The sequence below is a fragment of the Chiloscyllium plagiosum genome, unplaced genomic scaffold (assembly GCF_037043375.1).
Source record: "Chiloscyllium plagiosum isolate Xiang-an unplaced genomic scaffold, Cpla_swu_hap1 HiC_scaffold_39, whole genome shotgun sequence".
Classification (NCBI taxonomy): domain Eukaryota; kingdom Metazoa; phylum Chordata; class Chondrichthyes; order Orectolobiformes; family Hemiscylliidae; genus Chiloscyllium; species Chiloscyllium plagiosum.
Genome location: NW_028270177.1, coordinates 25,243,649 through 25,266,363, shown reverse-complemented (window position 1 = coordinate 25,266,363; position 22,715 = coordinate 25,243,649). Strand labels below are relative to the sequence as shown.

At 40.1% G+C, this 22,715-nt stretch overlaps 1 protein-coding gene across 6 annotated transcripts in view; it reads left to right on the top strand.

The window, feature by feature from the left end:
- The window catches only part of unc13c (unc-13 homolog C (C. elegans)), a 582,280-nt gene that overhangs the window by 339,449 nt on the left and 220,116 nt on the right, over window positions 1-22,715 (top strand). For all 6 annotated transcript variants that reach the window (XM_087981434.1, XM_087981433.1, XM_087981432.1 and 3 more), the window contains 4 exons: window positions 8,045-8,186; window positions 13,123-13,292; window positions 20,163-20,278; window positions 21,739-21,902. In XM_087981434.1, the coding sequence (XP_087837560.1) occupies window positions 8,045-8,186; window positions 13,123-13,292; window positions 20,163-20,278; window positions 21,739-21,902 (592 nt within the window). The remainder of the gene's footprint in view (window positions 1-8,044; window positions 8,187-13,122; window positions 13,293-20,162; window positions 20,279-21,738; window positions 21,903-22,715) is intronic.

Sequence of the window (22,715 nt, the reverse complement as noted above, 5' to 3'; positions counted from 1 at the left end):
TGTCCACAGAACCGCCTGTCCGTCCCTCTAACTAGAGAGTCCCCTATAACTAGCGCTCTCCTCCTCTCCCCCTTTCCCTTCTGAGTCTCAGAGCCACAGACCCCTTCACTGCAGCTTACACCTGCAACGCTGTCCCCCCCAACAGTTTCCAAAGCTGTATATTTATTTTTTAGGGGAACGACCACAGGGGAACCCTGCACTGCCTGCTTCTTCCCCTTCCCACCTCTAACTGTTACCCAGCTACCTCGGTTCTCCGGCGTAACTATGTCCCTGTAGCTTCTATCAATCACCCTCTCAGCCTCTCGAATAATCCTCAGTTCATCCAACTCCAGTTCCAGTTCCCTAACTCGTCCGGTGAGGATCAGGATCTGACTGCATTTCCTGCAGACGAAGTCAGCAGGAGTATCGGTGGTCACCCCTACCTCAAACATCCTGCAGGAGGAACATTCCACCGCCTGCGCTGCCATGACTGTACACTTTCTCCAAAAACAAGAACACTGAGTCAATAACACTGAGTCACTTACCTGGGGTCTAGAACACACCCACTCAAATACTAATCACTTGCCTTCCCGCCCAGCTATGCGCTCCAACCTCACTTCCGCTGCTCCCACTCAAATGACCGTTGGTGATTAAAAGGTGAGTATTTATACTCACAGTTCTCCTTCCCGGCTGCCCCTCTGTTTGCTGTCACTTCCTCTGCTGCTCCCGCTCTTTTTGTGAAGAGAGAATAAAAAACACCGCTGCCCGCTACAGGTAAGTAATTTTGAAACAAACTGTTTTACCTTAGCTGTAGTCTCCCGGGTTCGCCTTTACTCGGCCGCTGCTCCCACTCCCAGCCAAGTTGACAAGAAATCTGCACGGTTTAACCCCTTTTTAAATTGGCGGGAAGTTACAGTGCATTAGTTACGATCATTATGTCCGTTATGATTATTAAATATATTCAATGTCAGTATTGAAATCAGGTTTTTTCACAGTCGCTTGGCACTGCGCAAAATAAATACAGAATTGGGAATGTGCATCCCTGACTGAATTCCTCTGCCCTGCTTGCTCATGCTGTGACAACATCTCCAGCAATTCTTCACAAGACTATCCTATAATATATTTAGTAGGAATTGCTTCTTGTCTAAATCCTTGAGCACCATATTGATTTAATTGTTTATAAAAACAATTTAGCTCTTTGTACATCGAAAACAATTTTCAACATGCAGAGATGTATTCTAAGAAGCTCCTGATCTTCTGGGAAATCTCACTTGTAGAGATTTAGAGAGCTAATCTTGTTTTAAGAATGATATACCATTTAACTGATTGAATTATAGAAATATATGATTGAGTAAATTGCCTCAAATGCTCTGATGTTGATTTCATTTAATGACTTCCTCAGAACAAAACTGAAGATAGTTGCATTTCAGTTAATCTGAATGGCATCCAGAATGCTTGCTTGAAATGCCCAGGAAACTAGATAATCCCCAAATCACATTAGATTTTTTCAGAAGATTGACGTAAACATTTCTACCAAACGATGGTCCACTGTCATGAAGCTTCATATGAACCCAACAGCAGTAACTAAAGCATGATCGGGAGTTGGTGTGTTTGATTTTGAAGTTGGTGTACATTATGTAACCAAATGCTGAGAAACTAATCAGTTTCGTCCTCTTTAATTTCAGTCTCCCTGAAGGGATCTCCAGCAGATAGTCATACAACATACCTTTCGGTCCAACCAGTCTATGCTGACCATAATCCCTAAACTAGTCCCACCTGCTTGCACTGGGCCCATATCACAAGACCATAAGACATAGGAGCAGAAATTAGGCCATTCAGCCCATCAAGTCTGCTCCAGCATTCAGTCATGGCTGATAAGTTTCTCAACGCCATTCTCCCACTTAGTCTCTGTAACCCTTGATCCTCTTGATACTCAAGAATCTATCTATCTGAGTTTTAAATATACTCAATGACCTGGCCTCCACAGCCTTCTGTGGCAATGAGTTCCATAGATTCATCATTCTCTGGCTGGAGAAGCTCCTCCTTATCTCCATTCTAAAATGTCTTCCCTAAGGCTGTGCCCTCAGGTCCTAGTCTCTTCTACTAATGGAAACATCTCCCCAATATCTACTCTGTCCAAGCCGTTCAATATTCTGTGTGCTTCAATTAGATTCCCCCCCCCCCCCCCCAGTCTTTCTAAACTCCATTGAGTATAAACCGAGTCCTCAAACATTCCAATTATTGTTAAGCTTTTCTTTCCTGGGACTATTCTTGTGAACCTCCTCTGAACATGCTCCAGGGCAAGTATATCTTTCCTGAGATATGGGGCCCAAAACTGTGCACAATACTCCAAATGTGGTCTGACCAGAGCCTGATAGATGCTCAGAAGTACATCCCTGCTTTTATATTCGAGTCCTCTCAAAATAAATGCAATTGCTGTATTTGCTTTCCTAACTACTGACTCAACCTGCGAGTTGACCTTGAGAGAATCCAGGACTGGAGCTCCCAAGTCTCTTTGCACTTCAGTCTTCTGAATTTTCTCTCCATTTAGAAAATAGTCCATGCCTCTATTCTTCCTACCAAAGTGCATGACCTCGCGCTTTCCCACGTTGTAGTCCAAATATTTCTTACTCATGTACTTATCCAGATGTGTTTTAAATGTTGTAGCTGTACTTGCACCCACCACTTCTTCTGGAAGTTCATTCCACAAATGAACCACTCTGTGTAACCAAAAAAATTGCCCCATGTCTTTTTTAGATCTTCCTCATCTCACCGTAAAAATATGCCCCCCCCAGACTTGAAATTCCCCCACCTTCAGGAAAAGATACCTGCTACCTGATCTACACCCCTCATTATTTTGTCAGCCTCTGTAAGATCTTCCCTCACAAGACCATGCTATGTGCCTGTTTACGTTCTCACGTGGGTGGCATTGGATAGGTCAGCATTTATAGGTCATCTCTCTTTGCCCTTGAGAAGCTGGTGCTGATGTGCTTTCTTGAGCCACTGCAGTCTGCGGAGTGTAGGTACATCCTCAGTATTGCAGAGTAAACAATCCCAATGCTTATAATTTTCAATCTTTTGCTAATTCAACTAAGGATTTAGTCTCAGAGTCTAGGAAAGAGAAAGCAAAAGGGAAATTGAAATCTCTTCAGACCTACAAGGAGCAGAGGGATACAGATGCTTAGGAATTGGACGATAGGTTTAGACAGTGGATTTAGATCGGCTCAGGCTCAGAGGGCCGAAGGGCCTGTTCCTGGGCTGTAAATCTTCTTTATTCTTTGTTCTAAAAAGACATGGAATTCATGGAAGGGTAATTACTTGCCCTGCCTTCTGAGCTACCATCAGGTCCCAACATACACATCCCAGATTAGAATCCCTACAGTGTGGAAGCAGGCCTCCGAAGAACATCCCACCCAGACCAAACCTCTGCACTATCCCTGTATTTCCCATGGCCAATCCACCTAACCTGCATATCTTTGCGACTGTGGGAGGAAAGTGGAGTACCCGGAGGAAACCCGAACAGACACTGGGAGGGTGTGCAAACTCAATGCTGGCAGTCACCTGAGGCTGGAATTGAACCCAGGTCGCTGGCATTGTGGGGCTGCAGTGCTTACCGCTGAGCCACCGTGCTGCTCTCACTGAGATTGTCCTCACTAAAACAGAGTCTATAGTCCACTGTGTGTGCTTACAAGGTGTGCTCGTGTTCAGTTTGACAAGTAGAATGTCACTTTCCAGCAAGTGAAATTTCAGAAGCTTGCTCATATACCTACAGCTAATCACTCTTCTTCTGTCAGAACAGAAATCAATCTTGACTGAGGGGTAAAGTTCAACCTGGAAAGTAGGGCATTTGAACAAAGTAGATAGCAAGCAGGTCAAACAGGATGATTATCAGACAGGCACTTGGGAAAAACATTTAAAGATCGTCCTACAGTTAAAATCAGCAAGATACTCATTAACCTGTACACCCTCCAAATGGATGGCTCAGTAAATATCAGGACCCTAGTCTCGCTTTCTCCTGCAAGTAAATTATCCCAATGGCAATAAAACAAAACTGAGTTGAGGAGAAATGTCTTCACCCAGAGTGGGTAGCCTGTGGAATTCTCTGCAACAGAAAGCGGTTGAAATCAAAATGTTGAATGTTTTCAAGAAATTGTTAGTTCTGAAAGGCTGTGGAGTGACAGGGTACTGGAGAGAGTGATCAGCCATGATCTTATTGAATGTTGGAGCAATTTGAAGGGCCAAATGGCCTACTCCTGTTCATATTTTCGACATTGCTGTGTTGCTACTGATATGGTGGTTTTACAGAGAATAAATTCAGCCCATGGAACACAATTTTAGCTGAGTGGCTGATTAAGCCCAGTTCATCTCTGTGGGGTGTTGGGATGGGCACTGCAGCAACTTTGGCTAAAGGAGGAGAAAATTGGCCAGGAATCCAGCTGCTTTGAGTTAAGCAGTGCCTTCTAATTAAACTGTGTTCAGTCAGGAGGAAAGGGCAGGATGGCCTCAGCTATGATAAAATTGCCTGCTCACACATATAATGACGTTCTAATTGAAGTGCTGAAGGACAAACAGTAATCATATGTAGTATTCTGGTGGTGCAGTGCTAGCGTCCTATCTCTGAGCCAGAATATCCGGGTTCAAATCCCACCTTCCACAGAGGAATGTCACAACGTGTAAAGTTAAAAAGGGATGTTTTTACAAGTAGAGCATTACTACTTTCAGAAGAGAAGCAAAAAGAAAAAAAATGTTGAGAAAACCTGTTTTTAGGTTTAAATGTAGAACTATTTTGAGATGTTAATTTTTTAAAAAGAATCAATTGAAGTTTTCCTTTGACCGTTCAAGTTAGCAAAAAACATTTTTTTTTAAGTTATGTTTTAGCATTTGTGCTAAAATAGTTCTAGCCTGAGGAAACAGCTGCTGTTGCTACAGATTTTACAATTTCATTTGGATTAATAACCACAACTAGGTGAATGAACTCATACACGCGTAAGGTTAAAAAGAGAACTTTAACAAACTTGTTATCAATGGGAAAAGTTGCTTTATGTACACTTCCTCATTTCATTTATTTCCCAAAATTCAAAGGTGTTTCATTTTGAAAAGTCAAAGTCGGTGTTATTTTGCTTAAATTACTTAATTTGTGCAGTTGGATAGATTGTTTTAATGGAGCAGTAAATTACAATGAATTAGTAGGAGTACAACTAGAATCATGAAGTTAAACAGACCCTTTGGTCCATCATACCAACCAAGTTGCCAAATTAAACTAGTCCCACTGCTTGCTTTTGGCCCATATCCCTCTAAACCTTTCCTATTCATGTACTTGTCCAAATATCTTTTAAATGTTGTAACTATACTTGCATCCACCACTTCTTCTGGCAATTCCTTCCACACAGGAACCACTCTGTGTAAAAAAAAAAAAACGCCATTGGGCTCGGGGTCACATTGATAGGGAGGCATCTGAGTGATGTTTGAAAGCAAGGACAGGAACCTTGACACTGAGATTGTGGAGCTCACAGCCCCAGAGAGCAGTGGAAGCAGAATCAATGAACGGATTCAAGAAAGAATGAGTGTTTCTGTTGAGAAATCGGATAAAAGGCTATGGGAAGGAGGTGGGAGAGTGGAGTTGAGACCAGGATAAAGATCAGTCATGATCATGTTAAATGGCAGAGTGGGCTCAAGGAACTGTACTACCTACTCCTGCTCCCAATTCCAATGTTCCTATGAGATAATGGCAAAATGGCAGCCAGCGGAGGTCAGTGATTGTGCGGACTCTCTGCAAGTTTGGACAGAGTTTTGGGCAACCCCAAGACTGTGGGACCAAACCAGGGCGCAACTCTGCACTGTCCTGTAACCAAGAGACCTTAAGGCAAGGCCCCATCCATGCTGTTCTAGTGCATTTACAAAATGTACAGCCAGTATCGGAAGAGCAGAGGTGGTTCTCCCTGGTGCTCCAGAGCCATTATTGGTCCCTTACCCAATTTCACGACAAATAAAGTTCATCATCAACTGGATAAATTGGCTGCCACCACCTTCACAATGACCATTCTAAACGCCTCATTCACCTGAAGGCACCTCCCGGTGTTGAGGTTGTGATAGGTGCTAGAAAATTTTAAATTCTCTCTTTCCAAGGGGAGATAATGTTGGAATCACAGACGCTGCAACCGGATCTGGGAGAAAAAACCACCACCTTGCAGGTTCCAAAGGGCAAAGAAAGTGACCCCAGTCATAGTTCCCTCAAATGGATAGAAAGATCATTGGCAGTAGAAACATGTGCATTCAGAGGGGATTGAGGGCGACCATCAGAAATGCAGGCTTCCAGTGTCCTGTAGCATTAGAGGCCAGTTGGACGGAGAGATTGTCAAGTTAAATCAAGGAAGAAGTGACATGCATTTGTATAGCACCCTTCAGGTATACAAGACTGTAGGCCAAGTGCTGGAAAATGGGGCTGCTTGCTTTTGACCGGCACAGACTTGATGGCCTTTCTCAGTGCTCTCCAACCTTGTGACTTCACAATGAACTTTACAGAAAAACTTTTATTTTTCTTAAAAGAAATTCTGTTCCAAAAAGGTAGGTTATGGAAGGATTTCACCATTTGGAAAAATGGGAGGGAGACTGACTGTGGGGATAGGAAAGAAAAAGAGCAAGAGGTTTGATGGAATGTGGGAGGGTCACTGGCAAAGCCAACACTTATTTCCTCACACTCCTCTAAGTGACCCTGAGGCTTGTGGCATTGCTGGGCCCACTCCAGAGGAGAGGCAAGGGTCAGGTTATCATTCGGCAGTCAGAGTTAGTAAGGACAGCAGATTGCTCCCCCCGCCTTCCACCAGGGAAGAAGCGTCTCTGACGAGGCCGAAAACAGGACACAACCCCTCGCTGGGAGACTGTGGGTTCCTAGGTGGCATTTCACCAGCAGTGCCCAACTAAGAGGTTACCACTGGCACCCACTGGGGGCAGGAGGGTATCATCCCAGAGTTGTTAGCTCCGAGGACTAATGCAGTGTAGCCTCAGCAGCGCCACCACTGGAGGATGTGGTAATTGCTGAGGCGGAAGGACAGAAGAGAGGACACTGTTATACTGAGTCAGCCCTGAGGAGGCGATGAGATCTCTCTGTTTCTGTGCTGGGGACAGGAAAATAGACCCTGGTGATTAGAGTGACTCCTTTGTTAGGGAGTGAGGTTGGGAAGTGATGGGGATTCCCATTGCTACCAAAGCGGAGGAAGCTAAGTGCACTCTGAATATACAGCTGTTGGTCGTACTACTGGTGTGATGCATAGTGGTTGGAAGACAGTAGGATTGGAACGTAAGTGGGCCATTCAGCCCATCAAGTCCACCAGTCAATGAGATCATAGCTCACCTAATCATGTGTAGTTCGCTTTTCTGCCTTTTCTCTATCACCTTTGATTCCCTAATCAATTAACAAGCTGTCCATCTCAGCTTTGAATATACTTAACTACCCAGCCTCAACAGCCCTCTGCGGTAACAACTCCACAGAGTCTCTGCCCTCACCTCGGTCTTAATTGGAGATCCCTTAATCTGGTCCCGGACTGCTGTACAAGGGCAAACAATCTTTATACATCTACCTTGTCAAGCGCTCGAAGAGTCTCGTAGGTTTCAGTAAGGTCACCTCTCATTGTTCAGAATTCCAAAAAGGGTAGGCCTGACCTGCTAACTCTGGCCTCCTCCTGACTCTTCCTCCCACTTTACCAGCCTTTCCACTCCAAAGGTTTGGTAAAGCCCATCCTTGTGTATCCCCAGATAACATCTATCAGGAGCAACTTCAATGACTTTGACATGTGGTGAAATAGGTAACAGTCAGCAAACATGGCTTTTTGGAATTCAGAAGGCACAGTTCAGAGAACTGGTGGAACAGTGTTGTATTCCTATTTCAGATCGACGTTCCCTTTGAGTTGAGGGTTCCCCATTGGGAGTGCTAGACCAGTGGCCTTCTCCTAACAACCACACACACTTTTTGCAAGAATTATTGATCAATAAAAAATATCAGGCATGTGTAGATGGTTAACATGTTGAACTGCAGTTATTTGTTTGATGTTTTCCTTTGTACATACAGTGCTTTGTGCTCAGGGTTTACAAGCAAAGGACAAGACAGGATCAAGTGACCCATATGTCACAGTGCAAGTGGGGAAAACCAAGAGGAGAACAAAAACTATTTTTGGCAATCTCAACCCAATCTGGGATGAAAAGTTTCACTTGTAAGTACAGGAGTATAACTTTTGTTCTAATCATGCATAGGTCAAAGTCAATTTAAGATTTAAAATTCTTGGTGAACACAACTTGAACGTTAAAATGTGCACAGCATAAGGCTGGCATTTGCTGGGCGTTTTTGCATGAATGGTTAACTGTGGGATGTCCAGCTGGTGTCTGATGAGCCACATAAGCCTCCTCTGTGGTTAAAGGCTGATTCTTGGCTTTAATTAGCTGGAATGCTAGGTATTCCTCCCTGATGTGAAAGCTACAGAACAAAAACAAAACCAGCAGTACTCCTTCCATTCTGAACTGACTGAGCCACATATTTAGAACTAATTATAATCTATTAACTGTTCACTGTTGGATGTGCTCAAAATATACCCATGCCTTCACACCTATAGCTGAACACAAAATGGAGCCAATTACAAAATGCATATTTTAATCATTCTGAGAAATGTCACTTTTCTTCCCCTTATAATGATAGTATTTTTATGCAAAGGTTTTGATGTGCTTCTTAACAAACTTCCCCACACCCACGCTCATCATCAATACAGTGAATTAGATTGACCTAGAAGAGTAGCTTCAAAGCTTAATTACCATTTTTCCAACACACAGAAAAGCCCGTACTTTAGTTGTAAGAGTAAATGATGGTGTAGCAATGGACAAGTTCCTTTAACATATTGATTTTTAAAAAAATAGTGTGGTTTGAACTTTGGTATTCAGTTAGGAATTGGATTTCAGGATATTATTCCAAGATTGTGATCTGCAACACTCATTGTATTCCAATCTAGTGTTACATTTAATTGTTGGCGTTTCTCCAAACCTGGTTTTACCACATGTTTTAGACAACTCTGATACTGTGTGTGTCTCTCTCTCTCTCTCTCTCTCTCTCTCTCCCTCTCTCCCCCCCTTCCTTACAAAACTGCTCTGGCTACTTCTGAGAAATTATTATTTGGGGAAAGGACTTTGTGTAACTTCACTTTTTTTTGAGTCTTCATGACATTTTATATTGAACCTACGGAAACTCCAACACTACACAAGAACATACTCATTAAAGCCCAGGCTTAGACACTGCCGTATAACCATTCCTGCAATTACACAGCTCTTCGTTCAGGCTTTCCACTTCCTGAGTAAAGCTCTTAAACTACAATGCTGAAGAAAAATAAATACGTTTTCGCAAGAGTTTCTATCTTATTGAGGGAAAGGAATCAGTTTTCCTTTGGCAATGCCTTTGTCCCAAGATTTGTTGAAATCTGCCGTTTGTAAAAAAATATATATTGGCTAGAGGCAAACAAACTAAGAAATATGGCCAACAACACTACCTTCACTACCACGTGAAGATATTATATCCAGAAGATAAAAGTTTAAGAAGGTAGTTCACTGATCTGCCAGGGTTTGATCTGAACAGATGCATAGTCTGCTTCCGTTTAAAATGCTACTCTCACAAAAGTACTTGATTGAAATTGTGATTCAGAAGTATTTAAAATTAGAAATTTGAAACAAATAGTTTCTGCATGCATTAATTATATTGCTCCTGAACATTGCAGTTCAATACTTACAGCTTGTGGTTGGCTATTAAAAAATACTTGTACTGATTTTTGGAATGTTTTCCATCTCCTGCCTAACACAATGATATCAAATTCCTTTCTTTTCTTTTAACTGAGATATTACCTGATTTTAAAATGCACAGATTAGTGCCTCCATTGAGAAGGCGCAGTGCAGAATTTAATCCTGATTTGTTGGCAGTTCGTACAGTAACTTTGCCAAGACCAATTTGCAGCCTCTAATGTCAAAGTTCTCCACATATATGGTCATCTCTTACAGCTGCTGTAGCTGTTACATTAATTCAAGAAAGCTTTAGTGATTTGCCACACGGGATTAAAATTGAAAGGAGATTGAAGAGAATTAAAACTCACTTTGTAAACTGGGATTTAATTTGTAGGAACATGAGCACTGGAGTAGACCATTCAACTACCCCAGCCTGTTCCATTCCATCAATTAGATAATGGGCTGATCTGTGACTCAATGATATTTACATTCTTTCAAGCCTTTCACCCAGAATACAGCCTTGAAAATGTCAATTGGTGCATTATTCACTGTCTACTCTGTGGAAGAGCCTCAAGTTTGCACTATCCAAAATGTGAAAAACAACAGCAATGGGTCATGAAGGACAGAACTCATCCTTTGCGGGGATTGGGCACCTGAAGAGGAGGTGGGAGGTGTGGTCAAAGTCCCTCGGTCAGAAGGCTGCTTAACAGTTAAAACGTTTTAATGAACAATTTAGCCACTCAGCAGCTTTCAATGTCCATCCTTTATCCCAAGTCTTGTTTTCCATATTACTATCTAGGTAACCGACTTAACACAGGGATGCTTCCCATGTCCCATCCAATGCCCTCTGTGGTCATTTAGACTCCATCCCACCAGCATCTTCCCCCTGCCAGCTGCTTCTGTCTCCTCCTCCAGAGTGCTCCAGGTTCGATTGGACTTCAGGCCTGAGATTAGGACTGACACAACGCTATCATATTAAAGTGTGGGTTCTGTTCTGGACCTCAAAACATTTTGAGAAGATAGTCCAGATGTTAATTTCTCTAGTTATTTTAGGCAGATGGAAGGTGAATATCCCAGGAGTGATGCAGCTGGTCAAACCACTTGGCTTCAAGTAAAACAGAATTTATTTACACACCACTGAATGAAACACAAACCAAAGAAAACAAAATTTTAAATAACAGTGATTTGATAACCCAACCAACTCTATCGCAACTTAATGATGCTGTTCCAATTTCGTGCAACGTCCCCATAAACACCCCTTGACAAAAAGGTAAATTCAAATCCAGTTTCTTATGGGAGAGATATTAGAGAGAATCAGCAGGGGATCATTTGCTGCCGCATGCACCCTCCTTCCAATGTAGCTACTTCTCTGTCTCCAGCAGTTTCTAACTACTAAAACTAACTCAAACGAGAAAAATGCCTAAACTGGGAGAACTGGCCACCCTCCTTTCATTGTACAAGTGTTTCAAATAAAAAAAACCTAAAAGCCTTTACCCTGTTAGTTACCTTGGGCAGTATCTGGTAGCCATTAGCAAAGTGGCCTAAACCCAGACAAATCTGAACCTCTGCCTTTGACAACCCCTCTTGAAAAAAAACAAAGTACAACATAACCATGTTAAAGGAGCAACCTCATCACAGTTTGTAATTGGAAGTTCCACTCCACTATTAGTATCCGTGTCGCAGAGTGTAAGCCAAAAGAAATGAATAAGGTTTAAATTCTGTGCAGAAATAAAGATTGAAAAAGGCAAATGAGACTATAGCAGAGACAATTGCAGAAAATATTACTTTATTATTTTGTTCTTTAAAAACCTCTGAAGGAATGAGTTCCCACATTTGTAGAATTAATTTTCAGGACCAAATAGATTGTTCAGCAGTATTTATCACTTTCCATACTGCTAAAGGGTCACTTACTCCGGAATTCATCAGTCTTAATGTTAATGCCATCTTTAATGGTGCTCGAGTAGGCAAGTGCAATGAACCATTCTGGTTATTCAGAGCCGTATCTTCCAGCTTAGAGAGAATCTAGTAATCCTGTGGAGATTTATTGTATGCAAATGTTTGCAAGCGAAATCTCAGCAAGTCATTCCTTATCTTCTGTTTCTTCCCCCTAATTTACAAAGTTCATTAAATAGCTTGTCACTACTTTTTATTTATTCCTGCTGCTCCATTTTCTGTTATCATATGATTGCAGTTGTTGTTTTGCATACTCTACTGATGACAAGGGTGCATTACAGAAACTGAATCACTTGAGACCGACAAGAGAAACCATATTTACAAAGAAAATCTGAACCTATTAAATGTTCAGTGCTACTTCATGCAATATTCCGCCATACTTTCAGTTGGCATAGATGAATAATGATTTAAACTCTATATATAAGAGAATGCCGAGCTCAATGAGCCTCAGAATATTCACTAGCCAAATTGGTGAAGACTGCATTCTGTACTAACTGAGATTGTTACATCTGTAGTGAAAACATCTCCATTTTGTATGTGAATGACTGTTTGAAATGACAGTACTACACAGAGAATTCTGCAAGTGACTGAAACACTGTTACATTAAATTAAAAGTGAAGGCTAAGGGTATTATCGTGCACTATAAGTAATTGCAGTAACCCTCTGAGATACTTATTGAATTGAGTAAACTTTAGTTAAAATGCCATTAATTGGCTGCAGATGGGCAATAGCTGTTTCTAGTTTGAATTTTTTTTTAACTTGTGTCTTGTTGAATATACTTATTGAAGTGTTGAGTCTCAAGTTACAGAAACTGCAAATTAACCATTAATTTCATGGTTTCAGTCAGCTGCACCAAATTAGTTTCTTAGTTTTTTTCCTCAAAGTAAATTAACTCCTGTAATATTTAAATCATGGTGAGAAAATATGAAATAATGAGTTTTTATATTTACTTTGTTTTGACTGAAATTTGCCTTATTTATGCTTAATTACTGTAAACATTACCTATATTTTCATCATCTTAATGGCTCATGTTGTAGAAGAATACTGCAGACCGAAATTTATTCTGGTCACACACAGCAACAGAATCTAACTAACTCCAAAGCTCAATCTCTACCATTGGCAGTGGTTTCTCTGATGTCTCATTTGGTTTTATGTTGGATAATTGTTCAAGAAAATTTGCAATGATAGGAGAAATATGTTTTCTAAGCCACAATGCGTAGCTAAACATAAATAAATATTATTTTTGGGATGGCTAACATAGCTTAATTGCTCTTAGGAAAGTTTTATTTATAGTCCAACAAACCACTTCTTATTTTTGTTAAAAAGAAGATACTTCATTTATAAATATCTCTTTATTACCTGAAATAAGAACGAGATTCGCTAATGTGGCGTTCAATGCCATAGTATGCTTTTAATCTTTATTGTTTTATTTATGGACAGTGAGTGTCATAATTCCACCGATAGAATAAAAGTTAGAGTTTGGGATGAAGATGATGATATTAAATCTCGGGTTAAGCAGCATTTCAAGAAAGAATCAGATGATTTCCTTGGACAAACAATTATTGAAGTACGAACACTGAGCGGTGAGATGGATGTCTGGTACAACTTAGGTATGTGATTATTTATTGATGCCTACTTGTAAAGTACTACAGTGACGTTTTGGCCTCTACTGAAGTGCTTAAATGGAATAACAATTTTAGCCCCATGAGCATATTCTATGATTCTAATAGATCATGGCTGGTCTGTACTTGAACTTCATTTTATCTGCTTTTGTTTGATCGTTACCTTTTATTACCCATTCCCAACAGAAAAATGTCATCAGTCTTAAGAATTTTAATTGATTCCAACCTTTTGGGTGAGTGCTCCAGATTCTCAATATTTTATGGGAAAAGATCTTCTGGATTTTAATTCCTAAATGGTTTGGCACTAATTTTCAGGTTAACCTTACTTAGATTTATGTAATTTTAGTCTCCTTACATTTCTGTTTCTTGCTCTTTTCTTTTCTCTCTTATCCCTACATTAGCTACTTTATGCCACAATGTGCAGTTTCATCTGTGCCGCACAAGTACTAGACCGTGACCATTTCCAACAAGAGAGAATCTAAGCATAACATGATCTTTAATGGCATTACCATAATCGAATCCCCCACTATAAACATTCTGGGGGTTGCCATTGACCAGAAACTCAGCTGGTCTCACCACATAAGCACAGTGGCTACAAGAGTAGGCTTGGAATACTGCAGCCAGTAACTCACCTCCTGACTCCCCAAAGTCTGCCCACCATCTACAAGGTCAGCAGTGTGTCAGGATGACTCCAGTTCCAACAAGACTTAAGAAGCTTGACTCCATCCAGGACAAAGCAACTCATTTTATTGACAATACATCTCCAGAAATTTACCAAGGCTCCTTAATCAGCATCTTCCAGCTACCACCACAGCCAGCTAAAAGGACAATGGCAGTGGATAAATGAGAACACTGCTATCTGTAAGTTATATCTCTAAGCAATGATGAGTGGCTTGGAGACTATCATTCCTTCAATGTCACTGAGTCAAAAGAATGCAACTCCCTCTGTAATATCATTATGGATCTACCTAAAACCAATTGACTGCAACACCTCATTCCCCTTCCCCCTTCTCAAGGGCAATTATGGATGGGCAATAAATGTTGACCCAGCTAATGGTGCTGACATCTCATGAAGGAATTTAAAAAAAGAAATCCACATTTATTCATTCCCTTCTGCTCAGAAGTAGTAGTGTGTACCATCTACAAGATGTACTGTAGAAATTCACCAAGGGTCCTTGGACAGTGCCTTCCAAGAGCATGACCACCACCATCTAGAGGACAAGGGCAGCAGATACATAGAAACACTACCACCTGCAAGTTCCTCTCCAAGCCACTGACCATCCTGACTTGGAAACATATTGCCATTCCTTCAGTGGTACCCAGTCAAAATCCTGGAGATCCATTCCTGACAGCATTTTACCCACATGAAATGGACTGTAGCTGTACTGTATAGACAGTACAAGAAGCCAGCATACCACAGCTCTCAAGGACAACCAGGAATAGGCAATAAATGATGGGCCAGGCAGTGATACCTACAGTCCTTGAATGCATACTAAAAATGAAAGATTAAAAGCATTATATTCACACTAATATATTAAAACATCAAATTGGAACAAAGTTGGCTCACAGTTAATTACTTTTGCCCATTGTTCTTCATGAATATTTAAACATGAAAGCGGGTTTGTTCACCTTTACATACTCTTATCAGCATGATGAAATTCGGGTGAATTATAAATTTAATGAATCAAAGCAAATTATGCACGATATAAGGTATTCAGTTTGACTTTAATGGTACTTAAGGTATATTTCAGTTCATTTAATGGAAATATTCCTCAACAAATTAATCCAAACTATCCACTATCCTTCACTCCATCCAGTTTAATAGTGTTTTGTCCATATTATTGCATGGGTCACCCTTGAGAATTGAAGGTGACACAGATTAAACTTTGGGTGCACATGCATGCCAGTTCACGTGAGATGGTTGTTTTTCCAATGTTTATGTTGTTGAAATAGTCTTTTTTTTTTCTACTTGCAATCAGGTTACAATGTACGTACACAACCAACATCTACACCATCACATTCATCTGCGATATTTAAAATTCTATCAATTTAGCAAAGAATTGTTTACTGCCTACTGCCTGCATTTGTTCCTTGACATCAAACATAGTTACATGCGGGGTGACAATCCTGGCTATGTCCATATAAGGTCTCTATCGTCCTTAAGCTTGTAATCCTGTATATTGTACTCTTCGGAGTAATATATCTGGAATTATACAAGTTATTCTCTATGTAGTTTAATGTCCATGTTACGTAACAGAATATCTTTCAACTCACGGAGGAAGAATGCAATATAAATATTTATCTATCTAACTTAGATGGAGTTAGCAAAAGGCTATAATTAATTTTGTTTAGATAGTTTGGAAAGTACTTTATTCCCTTGGTTAAGAATATTTTCTGAACTCCTCTCGCAGATTAGAGTCTTGCAGTTCAGATATCCATGTTATGTTTAAATTTTCAATTTATTTTAGTTGTGCTTTTGGAATTTTATTACATCTGCATAAATGCTTTTTCACATTTTTGTGACTGTAGGCTGTAACCTAATTTCTTAGCTGTTCACCCTCAGTGAATTTATCATTATTCCACAATAAAAAACCAATTGCCACCATAATAAAGTTATAATCTCCAACTGTACGCACATCTGCTGGAATGAAATGAGATAAAAGTTACAAGTTTTCTTGAATTGCCCATCCAGAGCCCGAGTAGACTAAATTGGAATGATTTACAAACCTTTTTAATTTGCTTGGCATCCGAAATAGAATTCTTTACTGCATCAAATCTAGACTAAGGTGAAATTGCAGATGAACTGGAGGATTTTTGTCATATACCAGTGCTTCTGAGCTTTTGCAAGCATCAGTTTACCCATGTTTTATGTAAAAGTGTTTTGTGGAGCCAGATGACTTTATATAATTTTACAGATCTATACAATATCTGAAGTAGGATGTAAGTCAAGCAATAAAGATTTGAAAACAAATTGTAGCATAACAAATTATAAATAAGAAAATTAATTTAGCCTATCACAGTTCAGCTATCCAGACTGACTTGAAATTCCCTCCTGTACACATATCCAATTAACTCTTAATTCCAAATTTCTGCATCTACTCTTCTGTTCATCCTATTCATTGATCACTCTCATGGTTGGAAACACTTTCTGATGTCTGCATTTGTTAATTTTGACTTCGAGCATCTATATAGGAAAGTTATTAGAGTTATTTTCACATTTTCATATAATCTTAGAGACTGCAGAGAGCTACATTACCGCAGCTAAGAATTGTTGATGCCTGTTAATTCAAGTTGTAGGTGCTTCTAATTTAGTAAATATTGTGCAATAAATGTCTGATAACTTCTAACTGGACAATCAAACCATAATTTATTTCAATGTTTATTCACCCAAACTTAGTAAGGACATGGCATTATGTCAAATTAGATTGGATTCCCTACAGTGTAGAAACAGGCCCAACAAGTCCACACCAACCCTGCAAAGAGGAACCCACCCAGACCCATTTCCCACTGACTAATGCACCAAACACTTTGGGCAATTTAGAATGGCCAATCCAGCTAACCTGCACATCTTTGGACTGTGGGAGGAAACCAACACAGACAAGTGCTGGCAGTGGTCACCAGTGACACTCCCACCAGTGGAAGAAAAGGACTACACCTTTGTCTGACTGACCAGCTGCAAGCTTATTCAATCAAACACATTGATGCTAAAAGGAGCAGACTGAATCCAAGCTCTCTCTAAGAGGCAGCTCGGGTAGGGAGATGCAGTTAGAATTGCTTTTGGACATGACTGTCTGGAGGAGTTGATTCAATAAAGCGGATGTGCTCTAACCTGTCATTCCAGCTTAGTCGGTAACTCACTTTTCTTCTGCAGTTTGTACTAGGTACACCACACAATGATTTTTTTATATCTGTTGTCACATGATAGTTCTCTACTCTGTGAAAATTTTAAATTCAGTTCTGTTCTGCTCTGAACAAAGCTATACCATTTTACTATCATTGACATAATTACCTTTACAAAGCTTTTTATATTTTCTTTCATTAATTGTCTTTGAGTCCTTTTTACAATAGGTATAAAACTTAAAGCAGCACTTACCACATCTTTGTTATTGACTTACACTTGCTTTCATAACAATCAAACCCCAGAGGATACTGCACTCTGTATATCGCTTATTGCATCTGCTCAATTATACCGCAATGCAATTTATCTCTTTCATCTTTGCTATTGTTTGATCTTTCTGTTGTTTGATGAAACTTGTGATTTTTACCTAGCAAATGGCAAATTGAGCACAATAATCATTAGTGGTATTTTTATGGACAGACATTACATGTAGAACTCTTAGTAGTAATGGTACATGTGAAAGGGATTGGAACTAGGTGGGTGCTGGGCTGGTATTTTAATGTTTTCTTCCCTGACAGGACCTGGGCATCGCTTCTCATCCATCCCTATTTGCCCTCGAGAAGGTGGTGGAGAGCTGCTGCCTTGAACCAATGCAGTTCATGTGCTGTTCAAAAAAGCAGCTCACCACCACCAAGGGCAACTAGGGATGGGCAACAAGCAGCCAGCGATGCCCACTTCCCACATCCCATGAGTGAAAAAAGAAGCCATTTGGATTCAAATGAAACAGGGTAAATGATTCTTCCAGCTGTAACGATCTCATGTGAAATGAGTTTAGTCAAGTCCTACTCAGCTTTCAGTTGCAATGTAACATGTCCCAATTTGGTACTAAACTGATCATTTCAGATAGCATGGCAGGTTTAGAAAGTGGGATGAGTGATAGTGTATTTACTTGCATATGGAGTTGATGTAAGAATTAAATTAATTGTCGTAAATCTTTCTAATTAATAGGAGCCACTTTCCATGCATCATCCATTTTTTGCTATCAGCTGTTTATACTGATATCAACAAAAACTTGCATTAATACAGGAAAACGTCCCAAGTTGCTTTACATTGTAGCCACACAAGGAGATATTAGAACAGATTGGCTAGGTCAAAGAGTTAGGTTTTAAGGCTGGCTAGGTCAAAGAGTTAGGTTTGAAGGCATGTCTTACAGGTAGAGAAACAATTAACAAAGAAGAGGAGTTAATGGAGAGAATTCCAGGATTCAGTCTAACAAGTTGAAGGCAGGGCAACCCATGTGGAGTGATTATTATCAGGGCAACATATAAGGCAAGCAGTTTAAGGTCTTACTGATTTTGCAGGATTGAGGACATTAAAGATATTGAGAAGGTGAGACCATGGAGGGATTACAAATCAAGCATGAGAATTTAAAATTTCGGAATAACCAAACTGGAACCAATGTTGATCAGTGAGGATTTAGGTAAAATGGATGGTTGGGATTTGCTGTGTGTCTAGATATGGGCAGCATCTTATGGAGCATGAATAATGAGAAACTGGTTTTGAGAGTGATGCAAGTTTGCAAAGTACTTTACTGTTCGATTGTGAAACTCTGATTATTTGCTAACTGTCACTTGTTGGTAAAAGGTAGCATTCCCCCTGGTGATTCAGGCACTGGGGTCCCCCAAAGAAGATAGAATTCGCTACTTTGGTTTCAGATATTTGGGCAGTGCATCTGGAAATGAGAACACAGGAGCAAAGTGAGTGAGAAGCAAAAACTGACTCCAAGACTCGAGAGAAACCAGAAACAGATATTTACCCAGAGTAACCGCTGGGCATAGCAGCAGGAATTTATCGAATATTGACAGGGTGCGTTGGGTCTAACTAGGATTCACCATGCAGGAGTGTAACAATTGGAACAGGGTGCAGGCTGATCAGTAAATCAAAAGCCAGATTTGGGGGAGGGATTGCACGAATATTCTAAGTTTGAAGACGTGCTTGGGCCAATTAAATAACAATTAACAGAAGCAAAACTAGAGTCAGGCCAAATGTAACATCGTTAAAAGCAAAAAACTTGGCAATTATTTTCAGAACACCTATAAAATCTGAGGAGAATATAATTTAAGAATTATGATGGCAATCTGTAATGTGTGAAGATAACAAAGAACATGGCTGGAGATTCAATTTAATTGGCTGAATCTCATTAAGTTTTGGGCCAGAATATGTTACGAGAGGGCTCTTCAGTTCAAAGAAAAATTGCCCAGAAAGTTATTGATAATATGAGCATTTGATGATCTGGTGAGGAAACAGGACATGTGGGATCTGAGTGAACAGGGCAAACAGGCTTGTATCTCTTCAATCAATGAGATGGCAGGATTGAGAAATAACCATGAGAAGGAGTAAGAAGGAAGATGAGTTAAAGAGAGTGAATTCATCGTCAAATCAAATAAAAAAGAAGCTGCATTTGTTTGCATATTAATTGCCATTTGAACTGACTACATGAGTTAAGGCCAGTATTTAACAATGCAAGGACCTTTTTAATAATGACATTTATTTCCCTTTAATGTCACTTCATCTGTTCAGCCCAGAACAGCAAGAGCTGAAACCATGGAGTCTCATTCCTACACTTCATAAATGATTAAACATGTGTGGGTTTTTAAAAAAATTTCTTTCCAACTTTCCATTTATATCCGTCTTTACACACAATCCAATCTTCCTTTGCCTCGCTATTTTTCTGCAACAGGATCTGACTGTAATTCATACTGTTGTGTTTTTCGATTGCTAAAGTTACTTTTGAGCATATGCAAATGAGAATCATAAAATAATTCTTAGCTTGAAGCATCAAATTGCAATATGAGTAACTGCTATTATCTGAATGAAAGATGAGATGAACAGTCTTTAGGGACTTCACTAATGTATCACGTTCATGCTATTTATAAATCATTAACATTTAAATGAGCACCAAGATATTTTGATGCAGTGTGGAATATCTCAGAATTATGGGCTGTATTTCTTCTTCGCAGAGAAGAGAACTGACAAGTCGGCAGTTTCTGGCGCCATTAGAATGAAAATCAGTGTTGAAATTAAAGGCGAGGAGAAAGTGGCCCCATATCATGTGCAGTACACATGTTTACACGAGGTAAGGCAACATCATACAGCTATTGTGTTTAATGTTTCATAACTTTTGAAATACGCAAAAATTTTCCAAATGTGCCTGCTAGGCTCCAGAGTGTTTTTTCATTTAGATTGAAATTTACCAACGGTACCCGCTTTGTTTATTTTTCCAAATAAACCTGTTGGACTATAATCTGGTGTTGTGTGATTTTTAACTTTGTCCACTCCAGTCCAACACCAGCACCTCCATATCACGGCTACCCAATGAAGGCAAGCATGCCTTATACCCTCTTTACCACCTTATCCACTGTGTTGCCATTTTCTGGGAGCTGTGGACTTGCATCCTAAGATCCTTCTGTATATCAATGCACTGAAGGATGCTGCCATTTACTGTATATTTTCCTCTGCATTTGACTTCCCAAAATACATCACCTCACACTTGCCTGAATTAAATGCCATCTGCAATTTCTCTACTCACCTTCACAGTTGATCTATATCTTGCTGTACCCTTTGATAACCTGCCTCACTATCCACATCCATCAATTTTGTATGGCCTGCAAACTTACTAATCAGACCACTTACACTCTCATCCAAACCATTTATATAAATTGCAAGCAGCTTTGCCCAGCACAGATCCTTATGGAACACCACTGGCATAGACCTCCAGTCAGAAAAACAACCCTCCACAACTACCCTCTGTCTTCCAAGGCTGAGCCAATTTTGTATCCAGATTACCAACTTAGCATGGATGCTATGTAAATTAATGTTCTGAATCAGTTACCATTAGGGAGCTTGTCAAATGCTTTAATAAAGGGGAGAAGGTTTAGAAGGTTGAGGAGAAACATTTTCATCCAGACACTGGTGGAAATCTGGAGCTCACTGCCTGTAAGAGTGGTAAGAGGCAGAAACCCTTGTACCATTTAAGAAGTATTTAGATGTGCCCTTGCTCACAAGACCATGGGCCAAGTGCTAGAAAATAGGATTAGAATAGTTAGGTGATTGTTTTGACCAGCAGAGAGACACTGGGGCCGAAAAGCCTTTGTCTATGCTATAGATTTCTTATGACTCTGATAGCTGGTTAATGGCCTTATCTGCTAATCTAATTATTAGAAAACATTTTATTGTTCATTAAAACCACTTCTACAAACATACCACTGTAATGTATTGTCTTTATGGTGGAGCAGTACAGGAGGGTATCTGTAATATACAGCAATTGACATTCACCTCATTTGCAGTCAACTGAATGGAATATCTGATACTGTATGTAAGCAGTGACTGCCAGAAATAAATCACCACCCTGGGCCTGTCTTTGTTCAGTTTTATTTTTCGAAAACACAAGGAGAAAGATTATAATATGTGTTGAAATGAAAGTAGTGCTTAGGCAGTGTGAATAGGATAATTCTGTGGGTCTCTGGCATTGAATATAATGATCGAGAAGGCTGGAAATACAATGCACAAATTTAGTCTTCCTCTTATTTTCTTCAGAGCCTATTCACTCACCTAACTGAAACAAAATATAATGGTATTGTGAAAATCCCGCAAGTGAAAGGCGATGAAGCGTGGAAGGTCTACTTTGAAGATTTTGGTCAAGAAATCGTGGATGAATTTGCAATGCGCTATGGAGTTGAATCAATTTACCAGGCCATGACGTGAGTAACTCATTTGCAATAATTTTTTTTTCAGTCATCCTAGACCCAGGTTGTCTTGATGTTGATTCTGAATGAATCAGATGACTTGGATTCATATTCTCCCAGGCATTTTGAGTTCAACCATAAGCGCCTGTATCAGATTGACATGTCCATGAAGCTGGAAGGTTGTCATGCAAAACCAACAGGCTATGGAATCATACAGTATGGAAACAGGCCCTTCAGCCCAACTCATCCCATTTGCCAGCATTCAGCCCATATCCCTATAAACATTTCCAATCCAGGTACCTGTCCAAATGTCTTTTTAATGTTCTGTTCTAATTATACCCGCCTCTACTACTTCCTCTGGCTGCTCATCATGAACAGGAAATGACCTGTGCAATCTACATCCCAGTCCAGGGTCTGATTCCAGACCCACAATAACATGGTTGGATCAGAAGGGTCTTCTGAATTGAATTGAATTGATTTATTGTCACGTGTACTGAGGCACAGTGAAAAGCCTTGTCTTGCGAGCAATACAGGCCAACCACATAGTTAAGTAGCATATATAAGTAAATAATAGGTAAACAGCGGCAAAAACAAAAACACAGGTACAGGCGAATGTTAAGAGTTTGTGAGTCCATTCAGTATTCTAACAATAGTAGGGTAGAAACTGTTTTGAAACCGGCTGGTGCATGTGTTCGGGCTTCTGTACCTTCTCCCCGATGGCAGAGGTTGGAGAAAAGCATTGCCAGGGTGGGATGGATCTTTGAGAATGCTGGCAGCCTTTCCTTGACAGCGGGGTCTGGTAGATGGGAGGTTGGCCTTTGTGATTGT